The following is a 16,591-nucleotide window of genomic DNA, read 5'->3' on the forward strand; positions in this document are numbered from 1 at the left end:
AAACGGTAAAAAATGGTCGGTGCCGGTAATTTTTTTTACCTGTACCGACAATTTTTTTTTACCGGTACCGAAAATTTTTTTTGACCGGTACCGACAATTTTTTCGTTACCCTTACTGACAGTGTATACACTTCGTTCAAAGAATTTACAAAGTGTTAGGGATTACTAGTGAGTTTAAAGACTTTGAGAGACTTGGCGATATTTCAAAAGACATTAAGGAATTAAAAATTTGTTTCAATATTTGGAAGAAATTTCAGAGCTTTTAAAAGATTTAAGATTATTTCTAAAATTTTCAAGCAATTCTTAAGAGCTTTTAAAATTTACCAGGGATTACAAAATATTTCGAAGAATTTAAAATATTTTAGGGTATTTTAAAAGATTATATGGCATTTTCAAAAGATTAGAAAAATTTGCAGCTCTTTCGGAGGATTTGAATGATTGTAAGGGGTGTGAAAAAATTATCATAGAGCTTTAAAAAATACTTCCAATTTTTAAATATATGGGACGTTTTTATAGGACCCGTAAGGTTTTAGGTCATTTTAAAATATTCAAAGGGATTTTATAAGATTTCTGAAGATTTTAATGAATTTGAAGGATTTTAGACGTTATCAAGGGATATTAGTAAATTTTTCAGGATGCCGAGTAAAAATTCTTCGACTTGAGATCGACTTGGTTACGTCTTGAGTTCGTTTCCAAGACATCGATGCCTAGCTGCGACTCAAAGCTGAGTCGAGAAATAGGCCTTCGTCTTACTTTTATGTCCACGACAGATGATACGGCGTTTAGATGTCTCAAGTCAAGCTTTGTCTTGGCTAAGACGATGTTTACTTGTCTCAAGGCAAGCCTTGTCTTGGCTGAGATGGCCTTAAAAATTTGTTTAAAACAATAAAAATGGTAACTTTTTAGAAGGATCTCCTAAGCCGTTAGAAACACATAAAAATAAACAGCAGTTATAAACCACTCGTGTTGGAGTCATAAAAATTTGACGTAAGAGATACATTTATGTCTTCAAGGCATAGAAACTTGTCTCCAAGACATAAATTGAAGTCTGGCTCCGTCTAAAAATTGAGACATGCTCATGTCGACTTTTTCGACTTCAGCATGTCTTGATTGGGAGAAATTCAAGTCGAGCTCAAGTCGAAGCATGTTATTTAAGGGATTTCAAAGAATTTAAACGACTTTAGGGTATTATTAAAAATTTTAAGTCTTAAGCAAAATTTCTTGGGATTTCAACAAATTTTGAAGGGTTTCAATTATTTTAGGAAAAATTTTAAAAGATCCCAAGGCATTTTTTAAAGATTTAAAAACTTTAAGGGATTTTCAAAGATCTTTAGGGTCTTGAAAAATTTGCATTCGCTTCTAAAGAATTTCTTAGAATTTTGGAAGACTTGGAAATATTTAACAGGGCCCATAAGTTCTTAAGATATTTTAGCAGATCCCAAGAAATTTTTTTTACGATTTTTGAGTATGTCATTAATTTTATCTTATTTTTTTTAATTTTCAAGAATTTCAGGAAATGTCAGAATTAGTTTTCAAAATCTTTAAATAATATCAAATGATTTCAAATATTCTAGTGCAGTGTCAAAGATTTCAAGTAATCGAAAGATTAAACGAATTTTTAAAATTCGAAGTAATTTTAAAAAGATTTTTTAGTATTTTAGCCATTTCATGTTAGCCCTTGATGTACTTTAATCAGTTTTGTAGAATTTGAGGAAATATAAAAAAGAAATTTTCAAAGCAAATTTTTACGACCACCCTGTGATTGCAGTTTCTCAAGTCAAAATCAATAAGAAAATATTTTTACAATAATTAAAGTAATAACTCGTTGTTTCCACTATAAAATAAAATGAACATTTTTTTAAATTAAACCAAAATTTTATTATTAACTATTTTGATAGATTCAAGTATATAAAATCAATAATGAACTTCTAAAGATGAAATAGATCATATTTATACTTCATTAATCGATGTTTATAAAAAATAATCTCCAGGACTTCATTACATATAAATGAGAATTTTATTAGTATCGCAACTTATTATTTTACATTATGCATTCAATTTTGCCTCTAGACATTTTATATTATACTAAACAATCTTGCATGCAATGATATAACTTTTATATATATATATACATTTTTAATCGACATTTTTTTGTAAGAAGGACCTGAAAGTTAAACTTAGTTTAAAACGTTATAATAATAAAACCATGTTATAATAATAAAACGATGTAATAATATCTTTGCAGATGAGACGTAATGCTTTAGCGTCGGCGTGTTTGACAAGCTACGCTGCATTTCGTCCTAATTTATCATTACTTTTCTGTAGCCGCGTTTTTCTTTTTTAAAGTTTTAGCATCGGCATGTTTGATTAGTTTCACTACATCTTTTCCTAATTTATGATTACCAACTGCCAATACTCTAGGATCCATCAGGTTGAATTCTCCACCTGTTATGGAGAAAAGAAACGCTATTTTAGTTTTTATAAATAATTTAAAAATATTAAGTTATCAATTACTTCACGAGATGTAGTTACAAAATCGTTACATGAAGTGATAGTTGAAAATTCGTTACAATAAAAAATTTAGTAAATTTTTAGTTTTCTTGAGAAGAAAAATATTATAATAAAATTAAAATTATTTCTTGAAAAAAAGATTCTACTCCATCTTCACTCCATTGGGAATCGAACCACAAAACTTCTGATTTCCGGTCAGGTGCTTTTCCAATTAAGCTATTACAGGGATCAGAATAAGAACTCTTAATTCAAGAACATAACGCTAATTTTTAGATAGGTGTTAATGGTACAAGTAATTATTTTAAAATTTTCAGAAGTTTTGTGGTTCGATTCCCAATGGAGTGAAGATGGAGTAGGATCTTTTTTTCAAGAAATAATTTTAATTTTAAAATATTATTTTCCATCTAGTCTCATTAAGACGTTAAGCATTTTTCTGTTATTGAAGATCCTTAACTTGATCGATATTGTGTAGATTTTCTGCCTTCATGGTTTGGAGGGTTGATCTACTGTCGGTAAGGTACAATCTCTGATGATATAGCAGATAAATTAAAAAAATTAAAAATATTATATTTTCCTATCTTATCTAAAAATAGTGATGTAATGATGTATATCGAAAATCTCTCAATCATTGTTGTTCAACACGTGATTGGCTTTTTATTACTTAAAGTTCTTTTATATTTTTAGAAATTTCGAAAATTTATTTTTAAGCTCTTCGCCTGGGGTGATTGCATTTAAATAAGCATAACAAGGACATCTAGTTTTCTCGGATAAATAAAAAAATTTTAATTATCTACTAAATTATTTTAAATATCATACATTTTATGTTAGTTCTTTTCGCTGTTAATTAGTATTTTTCGGAATAATTCTATTTTAAAGTCATAAAAGTTCAAAGATAAACGAAATTTTGAAAAATTTGTAGGTTGTGTTAGCTTCTTTTTAACCCGAAATTAGCCTTTTCAAACAAAAATAATGATCAAGATTCCTTATTTTTAACAATGTTAAGGTATTATCATTAGCTTGTATCGTTTCATGTTTTTAAACCGAAATCATTATATTTTAAGGGTTAATTTTTTTACAAATTTAGGTTACGTTCTTATTTTACATCGAAAATTTATATTTAAATAAAAAATTATAATTCGAAGCTGAGTTAGAATCTTCTCATAATTTTGGATTAGATTAGTGTTTTTGACCAAAAATAAGTACTTTTTTTTAACTCGATTATTATAAAGATTCACAGCTTTGAACAATTTCAGGTAATTTTAGTTTTTAACACACAAAAATTCGTCTTATCCAAAAAATACACAAAAATTGTTAAAATTTGTGAATTTGTCACTTATATTTCGAACAAGATTTTCAATTTTGACACTGTTTTAAATAAGCTCTCAGCGGGTATAAAAATCAAGGATGACCTAGAGACGTCTTTGGGACATCCATAAGACGTCATTTATAACATGTCTTTTGGACATCCTAGGGATGCTCTTAAGACGTCTAATGTCAGTACGAAAGATGTCTCGAGAACGTCCATGTCTTTGCGACGTATACAGGTCATCTTTAGGACATTGGACGTCTTAGAAACGTTAATTATGCTGACATAGGACGTTCTTGGGCATTTCATAGTTTTGTGTCCACTGGGCTATATCAACATTTCTCGCAAGGAAGAAGTTATTTTAAAGAAAAATCATTAGACATAAAAAGTTCATAATTTTGCGATATTTTTAAGTTTTGTTTTTGTAATTGGTAATTTTTATGAATTTTTTTTTAATTTAAATTTTTTAAACAATTTTCGATAATGTTAGTGTTTTGCACACAAAAATTGGTATTTTACAGGAAAACTCACTATAGTTCGAACAAGCTTTGCAATTGTTGCGTCTATATTAACATTTCTCGCGATAAAACAGTTATCTTTAACAAAAAGCATTAAATTGAACAGGTTCATAACTTTTTTTAATCAATTTTAGGTTATGTTTTTGTTTTGCATCGAAAATTCGTATTTTGAAACAAAAATTAATGTAATTTAAACAAGATTTAGAATATTCAAAACAACAATAGATTATGTTAGTGCTTTTCATTTGAAACGAATATTTTCAATAAAAAAATTAGATTTCAAGAAAGATTCGGTTATAAAATGGGTTACTTTAAACAAAAATTCTTATATTTTGAAGAAAATATAATATGATATAATAGTAATTTCAACAGGTTTAAAAAATTTTGAGACATAGTACAGGCATGTGGTCGGAAAAATACGACGAAGTTGGTAAATTTTGGGACAGTGATTTTTATTCTCTTAAGTACTTTATTTGAGGGTACATAATATAGGGTTAGGTTCTGTGAACTGGATTTTGTCCCGGAACACGGAAATTTTTTTGGGAAAAGGTGCAAATTATCACATTCCATTGAATTGGTGCTTTTCTGTGCATTTAAGAGGTAAACGTGTTCGTAAAAAAATTGAAGTAGATAAAATTGTGCGTAAAAAAGAAGTTTTTTTTATCAAAAAAGCTTTTAAAAAAAACCCGATTTTTTCAGTTTTTTGCCAAACATCACAGGTCTTTTTTTGTTTCTCTATAGCTCGGATCCGCATGACCAGATTTAAAAATGTTCAACATATTAATTAAACTAGACTGAAATACCTGTAATTAAAAAAAGAAAAAGATTGCCCTAACTATAATAGATCGCGAGTTAGCACCCGCCGAATGTGATCCATTTCGAACTGAATTTGCAGGTAAATGCCCCTACTACCAATAGGCCTATTTTTTGGCCTTTTTTCACAGAAATTCCGAAAGTCGTGTTGGTACGGTGAAAAAGACCAAAAAATATGCACATTTGGAAGGTCATTACTCGTGACCTATTGGGAGTAGGAACATTTTCTTTCCTTTATCTTACGCAGAATTAGGGCCTCCTGCATTTATTCTCTAGGAATATTCTTCTGTAACAACCTCGAAACGAGAAATTTATAAAAGACTGAACTCTGGGCATTTATTTTTACATTTAGGTCGAAATAAGTTACCTTCGGTAGTTGCTAACTTGCTATCTATTATAGTTAGGGCAATCTTTTTCTTTTTTTTAATTACATGTATTTCGGTCTACTTTAAGTAATATGTAGAACATTTTTAAATCTGGTAATAAGGATCCGAACTATAGAGAAACAAAAAAAACATGTAATGTTTGGTAAAAAATGGAAAAATGGGGATTTTTTGAAAGGCTGTAACTCCGAGACTATTGGTGATAGAACGATGTTTTTTTTATTTTCAGGCAGAGTTTTATCTACTTTACTTTTGTAACAACACTTTTACCTCTCAAAAGTACAAAAAAGCACCAGTTTAATAGAATGTGATATTTTGCACCATTTCTCTAAAAAATTTCCGTGTTCCGGGACAAAATCCTGTTTATAGAACCCTGACCCCGTATGATGCATCCCCAAATGAATTAGTTAAGAGAAGAAAAATTACTGCCCCTGCAATTACCACCTAAAAGTACTAGATGACTGGACTAACATTTCAAATGATTCCAAACAAATATATTTGATTAAAGTATACCAAAAATCATTTAAACTATTATTATTATTATTATTTCTTATTCTCGAAAAAAAATCGAGATAGAAAATTCCTGAAATATAAAAATCCCAAATTGGAAATTCCCTAACAACAAAATTCCCGAACAGTTTTTAATATTACTTAATTAAAAAATTCACGAATTATAAAATTTCCGACAGGTTCAAATCTTACCGAATTTGAGAATTTTCGTATAAATTTCGGGTCAGAAAATGATTAAATTATAGATTATCCGAAACTGCTAAATCCCCAAATCTAAAAAATAATTTTTTTAAATCAACACTATATACATTCAACATTTAAAAAAAATTTTTAATCAAACTATTTTGTTGTTGTATTGACAATGAATAAATGTGATTGATTACAAAAGAAGTGAATTGCTTACATATCATAATTTTCTTGTGTCTCATTTATGAAATGATTAGAACTGATTGCAATTTTTTCAAGGTATTAAGGCCATGTGACGAAAGGGTCACGTGACCAAACCTGGTCTTCAATTTTTCTTTCCCAACTTACGTCTAAACGAATTGAGGTATCGCTTTGAAAGTTTGGGAAATGAAAGAGGAGATAATAAAGTCCATGTCTCTGCTTTGTTTCGGTGGAAATTTTGAGACAAAATTTTTTTAAAGAAAATAACAGTGGAAGTTTTCTTTCCCAACTTACGTCCACACGGAATGAGATATCGCGTTAAAAGTTTGGCACGATAAATAGAAGGCATGCAAGAATCTTTCTCTGGTCTTAAATAAATAGAATAGTGAAAAAAGTTTTTTTTTATAACTATTTTGGAGAGATATCGACCGTGCTGTCGTCAAACCCTGCAAGCAATTTGCAATGTTGCGAATGGGCTAGTTATGAGGTTTAAATTAACCAAAGTGGGGCAAAACAACAAAAATCGCTCACGAACATTATGCACAAATAATTCAAAAACTAATGTTTGCACTTGAAATGTAAATAAACATGTTTTGTCTGACATATGTATCAGCCTGGTATCAGCTGTGTCAAAGCAGCACTAGCGCAGCGAGTAGACAACTTCGAACTTCTAGGGGTCTGTAGGTAAAGCAGATTACATGATTACCGTTAGAGAAAGCTAAAAGTCAAACTTCTGCTGTAAAACCTAAATGTATCCGTCGATAAACATTATTTGCATAAATAACTTTTTTCTCCCTCCAACTCTTTGCAAGACCACAAACGATCCTTTAATATTTATTAACATTTCCCGAAAAAAATTCCGCGTTATTTAAACTTTTATTTTTCAATATGGGTGAAAAAATATTGATCTTAGAGCTGACTTGATCAGCTGTTATACTCATCACATGGCCTTAAAGATTATTTTAAGGAATTTTATGGAGTTTCAGAGAAATTTATAAGGTTTCATGGGCTTTTAGACGATTTTAATACATTTTAAGAAATTTTGAACGGTTCCAAAAGATTTCTGGAGTGCTCTCTTTGGTATCCCCAGTACAGCCATGCTAAGAATATATCTGCTCTCTTTCCTCTCTTTCAGAAATATTTTACAATGTGGTCTTCTCAAACCTCATAATGATTCCTCACGAAAAAGTTCCAAGTTAATCCATTAAAGTTTCACTCCTACCGTGCGCCCCCCCCCCCCGCCCACACTCATTTTTTTTGCGCCTTCTATTATGCAAATTGTTTCCCATACATAACAAGTTACTTTTACCAATAAATAGATCTTTAGATAATTTGATTAAACAATTAATTATTTTTTATAGCAATTTTCTCATAGAATAAAGTTAGAAAGTCGTGTTTTTTTTTTAATTTTTCAACTAGGTTTTGACTTTTCACTTAGATTGTTAGAGCGAGACAATTCAATTAAACTTAACAATAACAAAAATAGTTTAAACCATTATTAATATTTTCAACAATATTATATTAGAATAATACTAGAAAGTTGCGGGTTTCCCCTGAAAATGTCCACTTTTCAATAAAAAAAAGTAATAATTTAAATGAACTAACATAATCGTTTAAACAATTTTAGCTCAATTTAAACCAATTTTAAAAGGCTTGAAAAATTTTTATAGGTGCAATAGAAAGGTGCAATTTCAGTGCAATAGAGCTAAGTACTTAAAAGGTGGATATATTCAATAGTCGCGTGCTATGATAGCATGTTGAATAGCTTAACTTTTTTTTAAACTCTTTATGAAGCATTCTTTTATTGTTATAATTATTATTTTTCCTTACCACTGGTATCGATTACTGATCCACCAGCCTCTCTGATCATAAGTACCCCTGCTGCTACATCCCAAGGATATAAATTATCGGAATGATAAGCCTCAGCTGCACCCATTGCCACATAACATAAAGTTAAAGCTGCAGATCCTAGTGTCCTGATTCCATGAGCAATTGATACGAAAGCTTCAAGCCTACCAAGAATGGTATCTCTCATATTCTCTATGGTTGCATACGAAGCCTCAATACAAATGAGAGATTGTGTAAGATCTAGAATTTTAATAAAAATGCATTCTTTATATCAACATATTTTTCATATGTCATTAAAAAAAGTTTTCTTACCTATCATTAGAAATTTCATTGACAGAATTAAGCTAAAAACACTTGAGGATTGAGAGTTGTATACGATTGAATCGATCCGAGTTAAAATAAATTTTTTAATTTAGGGCATTGATGGTAAAATAATTTCAAATTAGAGCTTGAAATGAAAAAATTGTGAATTGAATTATTCAGTTAGCTTGATCGGCTCTTTCCTTTCTCTCCATATTGTCCCTTTGTTACCTTCATTTTTCTAATAATAACCACAGGGGGCCACTTGAATTAAACGAAAAAAAACTTGTAGGCTATTTGCCGGTTTTCAAGGTCAAAAATTAAACTTTTTCAGGTTGATTTTCAAGCGTTTATGATAATAATTATTATTAAATACTAATTGTTTTGTTATACACATTTTTACAATAATTAAAAAATTGTAGAACTCCAGGGTAAACTTTTCCAGTTTAATTTTAGGCATTTAGAATAATAATATTATTCAATACTAATTCCTTTTTTATATAAATTTTGAAAACAATTAAGCAATTTTAGAACTCCAAGATAAAATACAATGCAGATTACTGTAAAAAGGATTTTTTTACCATAATAATAAAATTTCAAGTTAAGTTAACATTTTTTACATAAAAAGTCGTATTTTTTAGAAAAATTTTTACTTTAAAATCCAAAAAGGTGCAGCTTCAACAAAAAAGTTAATTTTTAACCAAGAAAGATAAATTTTTGACTCAATATTTGAATTAAAATATTTAAAAAATAATAATAAAATCAAACCAAAAAATTCATTTTTAATTAAACAGTAAAAGAAAACAAAAAAGATTCAACTTTTATTAAAACAGTTACATCTTGAACCAAATAGTTAAATTTTTAAATCAAAAAGATCAATCTTTTAGAAGACAGTTGAATTTCTAACAAAAAAAGATTACTTTTCTACGCAAAGATGTATTTTTAATCCGAATGGATGAATTGTCTATCCAAAAAGACCAATACTTGTCTAAACATTTCATTTTTTAACTAAAAAAGATGAATTCAGGATCAAAAATATAATTGGAGATATTTCAATGAAAAAAACAATTTTTTTCAACTAAAAAAGACGATTTTTTAAATCGAAAGATTAATTTTTTACAAAAATACAAATGTACAGAAAAACAGTTGAGTCTTCGAATTTTTTACCTAAAAAGATGAATTTTCAACCAAACAGTATATTTTTCAACAACAAAAAATTATTATCCAAACAGTTCCATTTTCAATTAAATAGTCTAATTTCTAAATAGTTTTTTTTTTTAAATAAAATAATTGAATCTCAAAAATATAATCTAATTATTTACAAAATAGTTGAATTTTTTTTTAAATAATTTTTTTCTGAAAAAAGATCTTCTCCTTTCGCTTCGCTGGGAACCGAATCACAGAATTTCCGATTTCTCAGAAAAATTTAATTTACAAATTTTTTAGTTTCATCTAGTCTGGTAAGACGTTAAGAAAATCTGTTCTTCTCTGGTGATAATGCAGATCGCTTGAATCAGTTGAATTTTTTACTTGAAAAAATTCATTCTCAACAAAAAATGCATTAATTGATATATCAACCAAAGAAGATAAAATATCTATCTATGGAGGTGAAATTTAAAGCCAAAAAGACAAATTTTCAATTAAAAAAACCGATTTTTCAACCAAAACTGAAAAAATTAAATATAAAGTGAACAAAAATTATTTTCAGCTAACAGATGAATTTTCAGTCCAAAACAAGTAATGTTTACAGACAATAAGTCGATTTATCTATAAAACAGTTGAATTAAAAAAGAATTTTTAGCCAAATTATAAAATTTTTAACCAAAAGAGATGAATGCTGAACCAAAGATTCAATAGGGGACTTTTCTATGAAAAATAATTCACTTTCAGCCAAAAAAGATGATTTTGGTACTAAAAGATGAATTTTCTGTCCAAAAAATACAAAACTTAATAAAACAGTTGAATTTTGGAAGAAAAGTGATTAATTCTGAATTAAAAAATACATTTTAAAACTTTTTGAATAAGAAGAATTAACCTTACACCAAAAATAGTTGGATAATTTATTCAGTTTTCATAGAAGAAAAAAAAGAAAAAGGGAAATTTTATTTTAAAAAAAGGAAAAAAGAGGAATTAAGTAAAATTAAGAACAGGGGAAAGAGCCTGAAGCCAGTGATTTAAAAAACCCCGGTGAAAATTCTGCACAAGAAAGAATAAAGTTTAATGTTATTTCTCGTTTTAAAGCTTTTTGCAAAATTTCGTGAAGCAAGTTGAATTTTTAAGAATTTATTTTTCCAAACATTTTTTTTAACGTCTCTATAATTTGATTCTACATTTTAATAATTGAGCAATCGTAAGCGATTCACATTTGAAATTACTCATTCGTGAAATAGTAAAATGACGAAAGTTTGAAAATAATTCTTTAATTTAAAATGTATAAATTTCGAATTATCAAAATTCAGTATTACAGTTCTGTTTCTGTAATATTTCAAGTTTGAAACTTTTTATCTGGTATTGAATCTATTTGAGGAAAAATTGAATTTTATTTACCTTCGACTTTTGAGCTTTCTATACGTTTCCCATTTAAAAACGCTCCGCGGTCTCGTCTTGCCGTGAACAATTGTTCTAATAGTGGATTGTAGACGATGCCAATTTCGAGTTTCTTGTTGACAGCAAGCGCTACGGAAATACAGGTGTGTGGAAATGAGTGGACAAAGTTTGTAGTTCCGTCGATTGGATCAATTATCCACGTGGGCGTATCTGTCAGTTCAGGCAAGAAATTTGTCTCGGCAACCGTTTCTTCACCAATAAATCTAAAAGTATTTAAATTAATTATTGCCAATCAACCTTCATGATTTTGTTAGAGAAGGAAAAAATAATTATATTATTTACTTTTATTTTTTTTAAAATTAAATTAAAGAATTGATTAAAAATTTGATTACGCACTTGTGATCGGGAAATTCGTTTGATAATCCTGTTATAAGGATTTGTTCTACTTGTTTGTCATACACTGTCACTAAGTCCCAATTTCCCGCTTTTGTGTCGGTAAGTTTACCACCTTGGAATGCATTTCGAATCACCTGTAACAATCCCGAAGTAGAAATTCATTAATTTCCGGGATCACAGTACATAACTTTTTTTTACTTATGCCCCCCTCCCTTAAATTGGAAACATGAAAACTGAAAAATCTAAACTCGAAAATTTTGAGCCAATTTTTTCATTTAACTACTTTTTTTAAGGAGGTTTCAATCTCTTTTTTTTAAGAATCACAAACAAAAATTGGATAAATAAGAAGACAAGACGCTTTGAGTGACTCTTTTTTATGATATCAATTAAAAATATTTCCTAAACTATCAATTTTCTAATTTTCTAGGTTTAAAGGACATTGCCGATAGTGAAAAAATCGCTAAAGATTCAATCGAGAAACTAAACCCGAATGATAAATCAATTCAGGCCAATATGCTCTAAAATGAAGGGAAATAAGGCAATTTTTACGAACATAGAGGAATAGATTATTTCAAAAGACATGAATGTTCATACAAAATCTAATTCAATTTAATAAGTTTCGAGCTCAATTCTCGACCAAAAATGTAAAATTTGATATTACAACCAAAAAATATTTTTATTTAAAATAAAAAAACAATGAAATTCATCTAAAAATATGACTTCTTCACAAAAAAGTGATTTTTCAACCAAATTGTGGAGTTTCCAAGTCAAAAAAAAGAATTATAAAAAAAAAAAATCAATTTCCAAACCTGAAATATGAATTGTTAACAAAAAAGTTAATTGAAACTATTATATAGTTAACATCTATACGAAAATAGTTTTTATTTTGAACATAAAGACATGAATTTTTAACAAAACAGTTACATTCTTAATTAATTAATTACAAATTATGAATCTTGAAAACAGATGAATTATTTAAAAAAAAGCAGTTTAATTTTCAGTCCTGAAATATGAACTGTCAAAAAATGTAATATTTAATATTTCATCCAAAAACTTTTATTTTTCAACAAAAAAACAGTCGAATTCATACGAAAATATATGATTTTTCAGAAAAATAATTTTTTTTTCAACAAAAGAGATGAGTTTACAACTAAAATTATGTTTTAAGTAAAAATACGAAATTATTACAAAATAGTTAAACTTTTAATAACAAAAAAAAGATATTAAGGTAAAGTTAAAGTTTCAACAAACACAGAAAAAAGAATTTTGATCAAAGTAGTAGAACTTTGAACTAAGAAGTTGAATTTTCAAACAAAAAGTATGAATTATCAACGAAAAATATATATTTGATTTTTCAACCAAGCTGTTGACTATTCAATCCGTAAAGACGAATTTGATCAAATAAACAATTGCATCTTCGATTAAAAAGTAAAAATATGAATTCTCAACTGGTTCATTTTTTAACAAGAAAAAAAGAAACTTAAAGGGAAAAAATGATATGAATAAAAATGATAAAAAATGATAATTAAAATTATGAAACTTTTAAGCAAAAAGGCCAATTTTCTACAAAATAGTTGAGTTTCATCAAAAAAAGATAAATTTTCACCAAAGTTTTTGATTTCTCAAACAAAATAAAAAGTAGATGAATCCATCAAAAAAGACGAACTTTAAATAAAATAGTTGACTTTTTGTATAAAAAAGATAAATTGTCAACCAAAAATTATGAAGTTTAAATATATTGTTGAATTTTTAACAAAATATATCAACTTCAAGCCAAATAAATAAATTTGCAATAAAATGATGTAAAGAAACTTAAACAAAAAAGTTGAATTCACAAGAAAAAATATAATAGAAAATTTTTAATAAAAGGTATTTGGAATTTCTTCTTCTTTAGTATGAATTTAAGTGAAAAAATGTATGAGAATAAGGAATAAAAATCTATCTACTGATAAAAATATATTTTTAACAGTTAATCATGAATATTTTTCAATTCTGTTGTTCATTGAATTTGCAATCATTGATCTTCTTGAAGTTTCTTCTCGTGTATTTTTGTACTCAGTAGAAATGAATCAAGTGCTGAACAGATTTTTCAAACCTGAATAAATAGATAACATTTATTCCCCGGCACTGGATAATTCTCGAACGGGTTAAGATATTGCTTAAATTGAAAATTCCAGAAATTATAAAATATCTGAGACTGTAAAATTGGTGATACAAGGAAATTTCTAAATATAAACAATTAATATATATTGTTAAATAATGAAATAATGAATACAATACAATACTGTTATTTGATAAACAACTACTTTTATTATTACTGAATTAATTGATCGAAATAAAAATAAAAGAACATAAATGTAAAAGCTTGAGGATATATTTATATGTACTTGTGTCATTAACCATCCGGTATTCACATGATATACAGGTGCCAGGTGATTATAAAAACAAAGAAAAGTCACTTGCGTAAATAATGATGTAAACCAGATTTATCATTGCCAAAAAAATCGCGATATGAAACTTCTGCAATTCATTTGTGTTTTCTAGTTATAATATCTAAATAATTTATTAATCTCAAAATAATGGACATTTATTTTCGGATTTTCAATTAATTTGTATTAAAATTGATTTATGCGTTAACCTTGTTATGTACATGACTAATGCGTCCACTGTATTTACAGTGTGGTAGCATTGTGTATAATTACATTAATAATATGATAAAATGAAAGTCACTATGCAAAGAGATTAAATATTATAAAATTAAAAGAATATATTCCAGGGGAACTTGTGATCGCGAATTTCACACAATTAATTTTAAAAAAATGTAATCAGTGTAAACGACCCACTGATTCAAATAGATTTTCATACTTTGGATTTTTCTTTCCCTTAATATATTTTTACACTGCTTGAGTTATTAATATTAATATATAGAGTAATTATAAGAAAAAGGATTATTTTAAATATATTATTATTATTATTATTAATTGCTGGAAAACAATTTATTCTTGAAAAATTTCAATCAATTAATTTATAAATAATTTAACTTACCTTTGCGGATTCGATGATTAATTTCAAAGCAAAGTCATAACAGTGATTAATTTCCTGGGCAGAGGTCATGGTCGTTAGAGTGTTGAAGATTCTTGAAAACAAACGAAAGCAAAACTAGCGCTTGAACTTGATACCAAGGATCCTTGATTGCAGACGAGGAAAGTTACTTGTTTTGAAATAACGACTAGTTTACTAAATAAAATGAGAAACTTCTTCAATAACGGTAAAACCTGGAATTGTGAAATTGAATTTTTAAGATTAGTTTTTCATATAATAGAATAGCTGAATTTTAAGTGATATAATTAATTTTCAGCAAAATAAGCTAAAATTTGGACGAAATAGTTACAGTTTCAAATAAACAGATGAATTTTCCTCAAAAGAAGAAATAGTTAAATTTTTACTTCAAGAAATTAATTTTTGTAGAAAATGATGAACCTTCATCAAAACCAAATTAATCTGTAATCAAATAGTTGAATTTTCAACTCAATAGATTAATTCTCTACGCAAAAAGATTGATTTTCTAGTGTAAAAGAAAAATTTTCAGCAAAATACATGAACATTTAACTACAAAAGATATATTTTAAACCATAAATAGAACATCAAGCAAAATTCTTTAATTTTTAATAAAAATCATGCAATTTCTACCAAAATTCATGAATTTGTAAAAAAAATTAAAAAACAAATAAGGCGAATTTTCAACCGAAAAAGAATTAGTTTTCAAACAAAAATATTTGCATTTCTAATAAAATAATATGATCAGAGCAAGGCAGGAAAGTGAAACAAAAGATTACCTTGATAAATTTGAAACTGGATGAAAATGCTTTCGCTGGTGTAGATTAAAACCGTCTCGACTTTCCTGCACGCAACCAGACTAAATTTCGGTGAACTTTTCAAAGTTCGGAGAGAGGGCAAGGCCCCTGCTCACTAATTGGCTGACTATGCAAATGGAGTGGTGGGGATAGTCACCCACTGCCACGCACAGACTGTCTGCGCGTCGATAATCTGAAATGTTGAAACGATAAAGTCTAACTCTAATATATGAAGTAAAACCTAAAATTTAAAATAATGAATTAATCTTAGATCAAACATAAAACTTTTAAATAAAAAAAAGTGTCTAGTCATTCAGAATTCCGCCGAATAGCCTAGGCGGGACTGGCTGCGTTTAGTCCTCCCAAAAAGTGGGGAAACTTAGAAAAGGGGACTAAATACTCATTTCGAATTTCGGAATGACGAACACTTTGTAAGTATAACCAAGCCAAGATTTATTAACCAAAAATCTTCATTTGTTAAAAATGTATCTCTTTTGTTGAAAATCAATACAATGTTTTTGGTTTAAAATCCAATTGTATGTTTTAAAAACTATTCTTGAAACTGAAAATTTAATTATTTCATTTTTGGTTGAAAAATGTTTTTTTCTTTAGTTAAAAATTAATTTTGTTTTTGTTTTGAATATTCATAATTTCAGTTGAAAATTAATTTTCTTAGGGAAGATTTGAATTATTTTGTTTAAATATCATGTATTTTTTTAAATTCCATATTTTTTTGGTAGAAAATGTACATATTTGGTTGATAATCTGTCTTTCAAATTAGGTATACTAAAATCCACTTAAATTATTTATTTGAGAATATAAATAAAATATTTATGAACAAATATATTTTTTTCAAGTTGGACTGTTTTTTATTTGATCACTTTAAAGAGTGGTGTGAACCTTTTCCTTCATTTGGTAAAAATTCGGCAGTGGTTAGTCAAATACTTTCGAAGCCATGCATTTTCGAATAGCGGCTCGCGAGCCCCAAGTGTACCGCAGCGCGACTCGCTCGGACTGGGACTTGATTGCCTACCCGATAAGTCAAACACAACCATCAAATTGTAAAATCGTATATTTTTATGTTGTTAATTGAACATATTCAAAATTTATTGCTATTAAAAAATTCATTGCTTCAAAAGTATTCGACAACCCTCTCTTAAATTTTTTGCTAGACCAAGGAAAACGTTTAGTCCACTCTTTAAAATTATAAAATAAGTTA

General features: G+C 27.8%; 1 protein-coding gene across 2 annotated transcripts; it reads right to left on the reverse strand.

Annotated features, from left to right (window-relative positions):
• Window positions 1-1,993: 1,993 nt before the first annotated feature.
• LOC117179922 (inositol monophosphatase 1-like) lies at window positions 1,994-15,487 on the reverse strand. 2 transcript variants are annotated; one of them, XM_033372140.1, is made up of 6 exons: window positions 15,355-15,487; window positions 14,564-14,793; window positions 11,519-11,652; window positions 11,123-11,385; window positions 8,258-8,515; window positions 1,994-2,444 (listed from the first exon to the last, which is right to left on the reverse strand). In XM_033372140.1, the coding sequence occupies exons 2-6, from the start codon at window positions 14,630-14,632 to the stop codon at window positions 2,311-2,313; spliced, it is 858 nt and encodes a 285-aa protein (XP_033228031.1). In that variant the 5' UTR covers window positions 14,633-14,793; window positions 15,355-15,487; the 3' UTR covers window positions 1,994-2,310. The 2 variants fall into 2 exon arrangements, with proteins under 2 accessions (XP_033228031.1, XP_033228032.1); XM_033372141.1 differs by lacking the exon at window positions 1,994-2,444 and adding an exon at window positions 2,986-3,036.
• Between the last annotated feature and the right edge of the window lie 1,104 nt (window positions 15,488-16,591).

The sequence above is a fragment of the Belonocnema kinseyi genome, chromosome 9 (assembly GCF_010883055.1).
Source record: "Belonocnema kinseyi isolate 2016_QV_RU_SX_M_011 chromosome 9, B_treatae_v1, whole genome shotgun sequence".
Lineage (NCBI taxonomy): Eukaryota > Metazoa > Arthropoda > Insecta > Hymenoptera > Cynipidae > Belonocnema > Belonocnema kinseyi.

Excerpts from the sequence above, each read along its gene's own strand:
- LOC117179922 (XM_033372140.1), bottom strand. The coding sequence starts at position 14,632 with ATGACCTCTGCCCAGGAAATTAATCACTGTTATGACTTTGCTTTGAAA. Across the intron at positions 11,386-11,518 it reads AACGAATTTCCCGATCACAA|ATTTATTGGTGAAGAAACGG; the intron begins GTGCGTAATCAA and ends AAATACTTTTAG. Across the intron at positions 8,516-11,122 it reads AGAAAGCTCAAAAGTCGAAG|ATCTTACACAATCTCTCATT; the intron begins GTAAATAAAATT and ends TTAAAATTCTAG.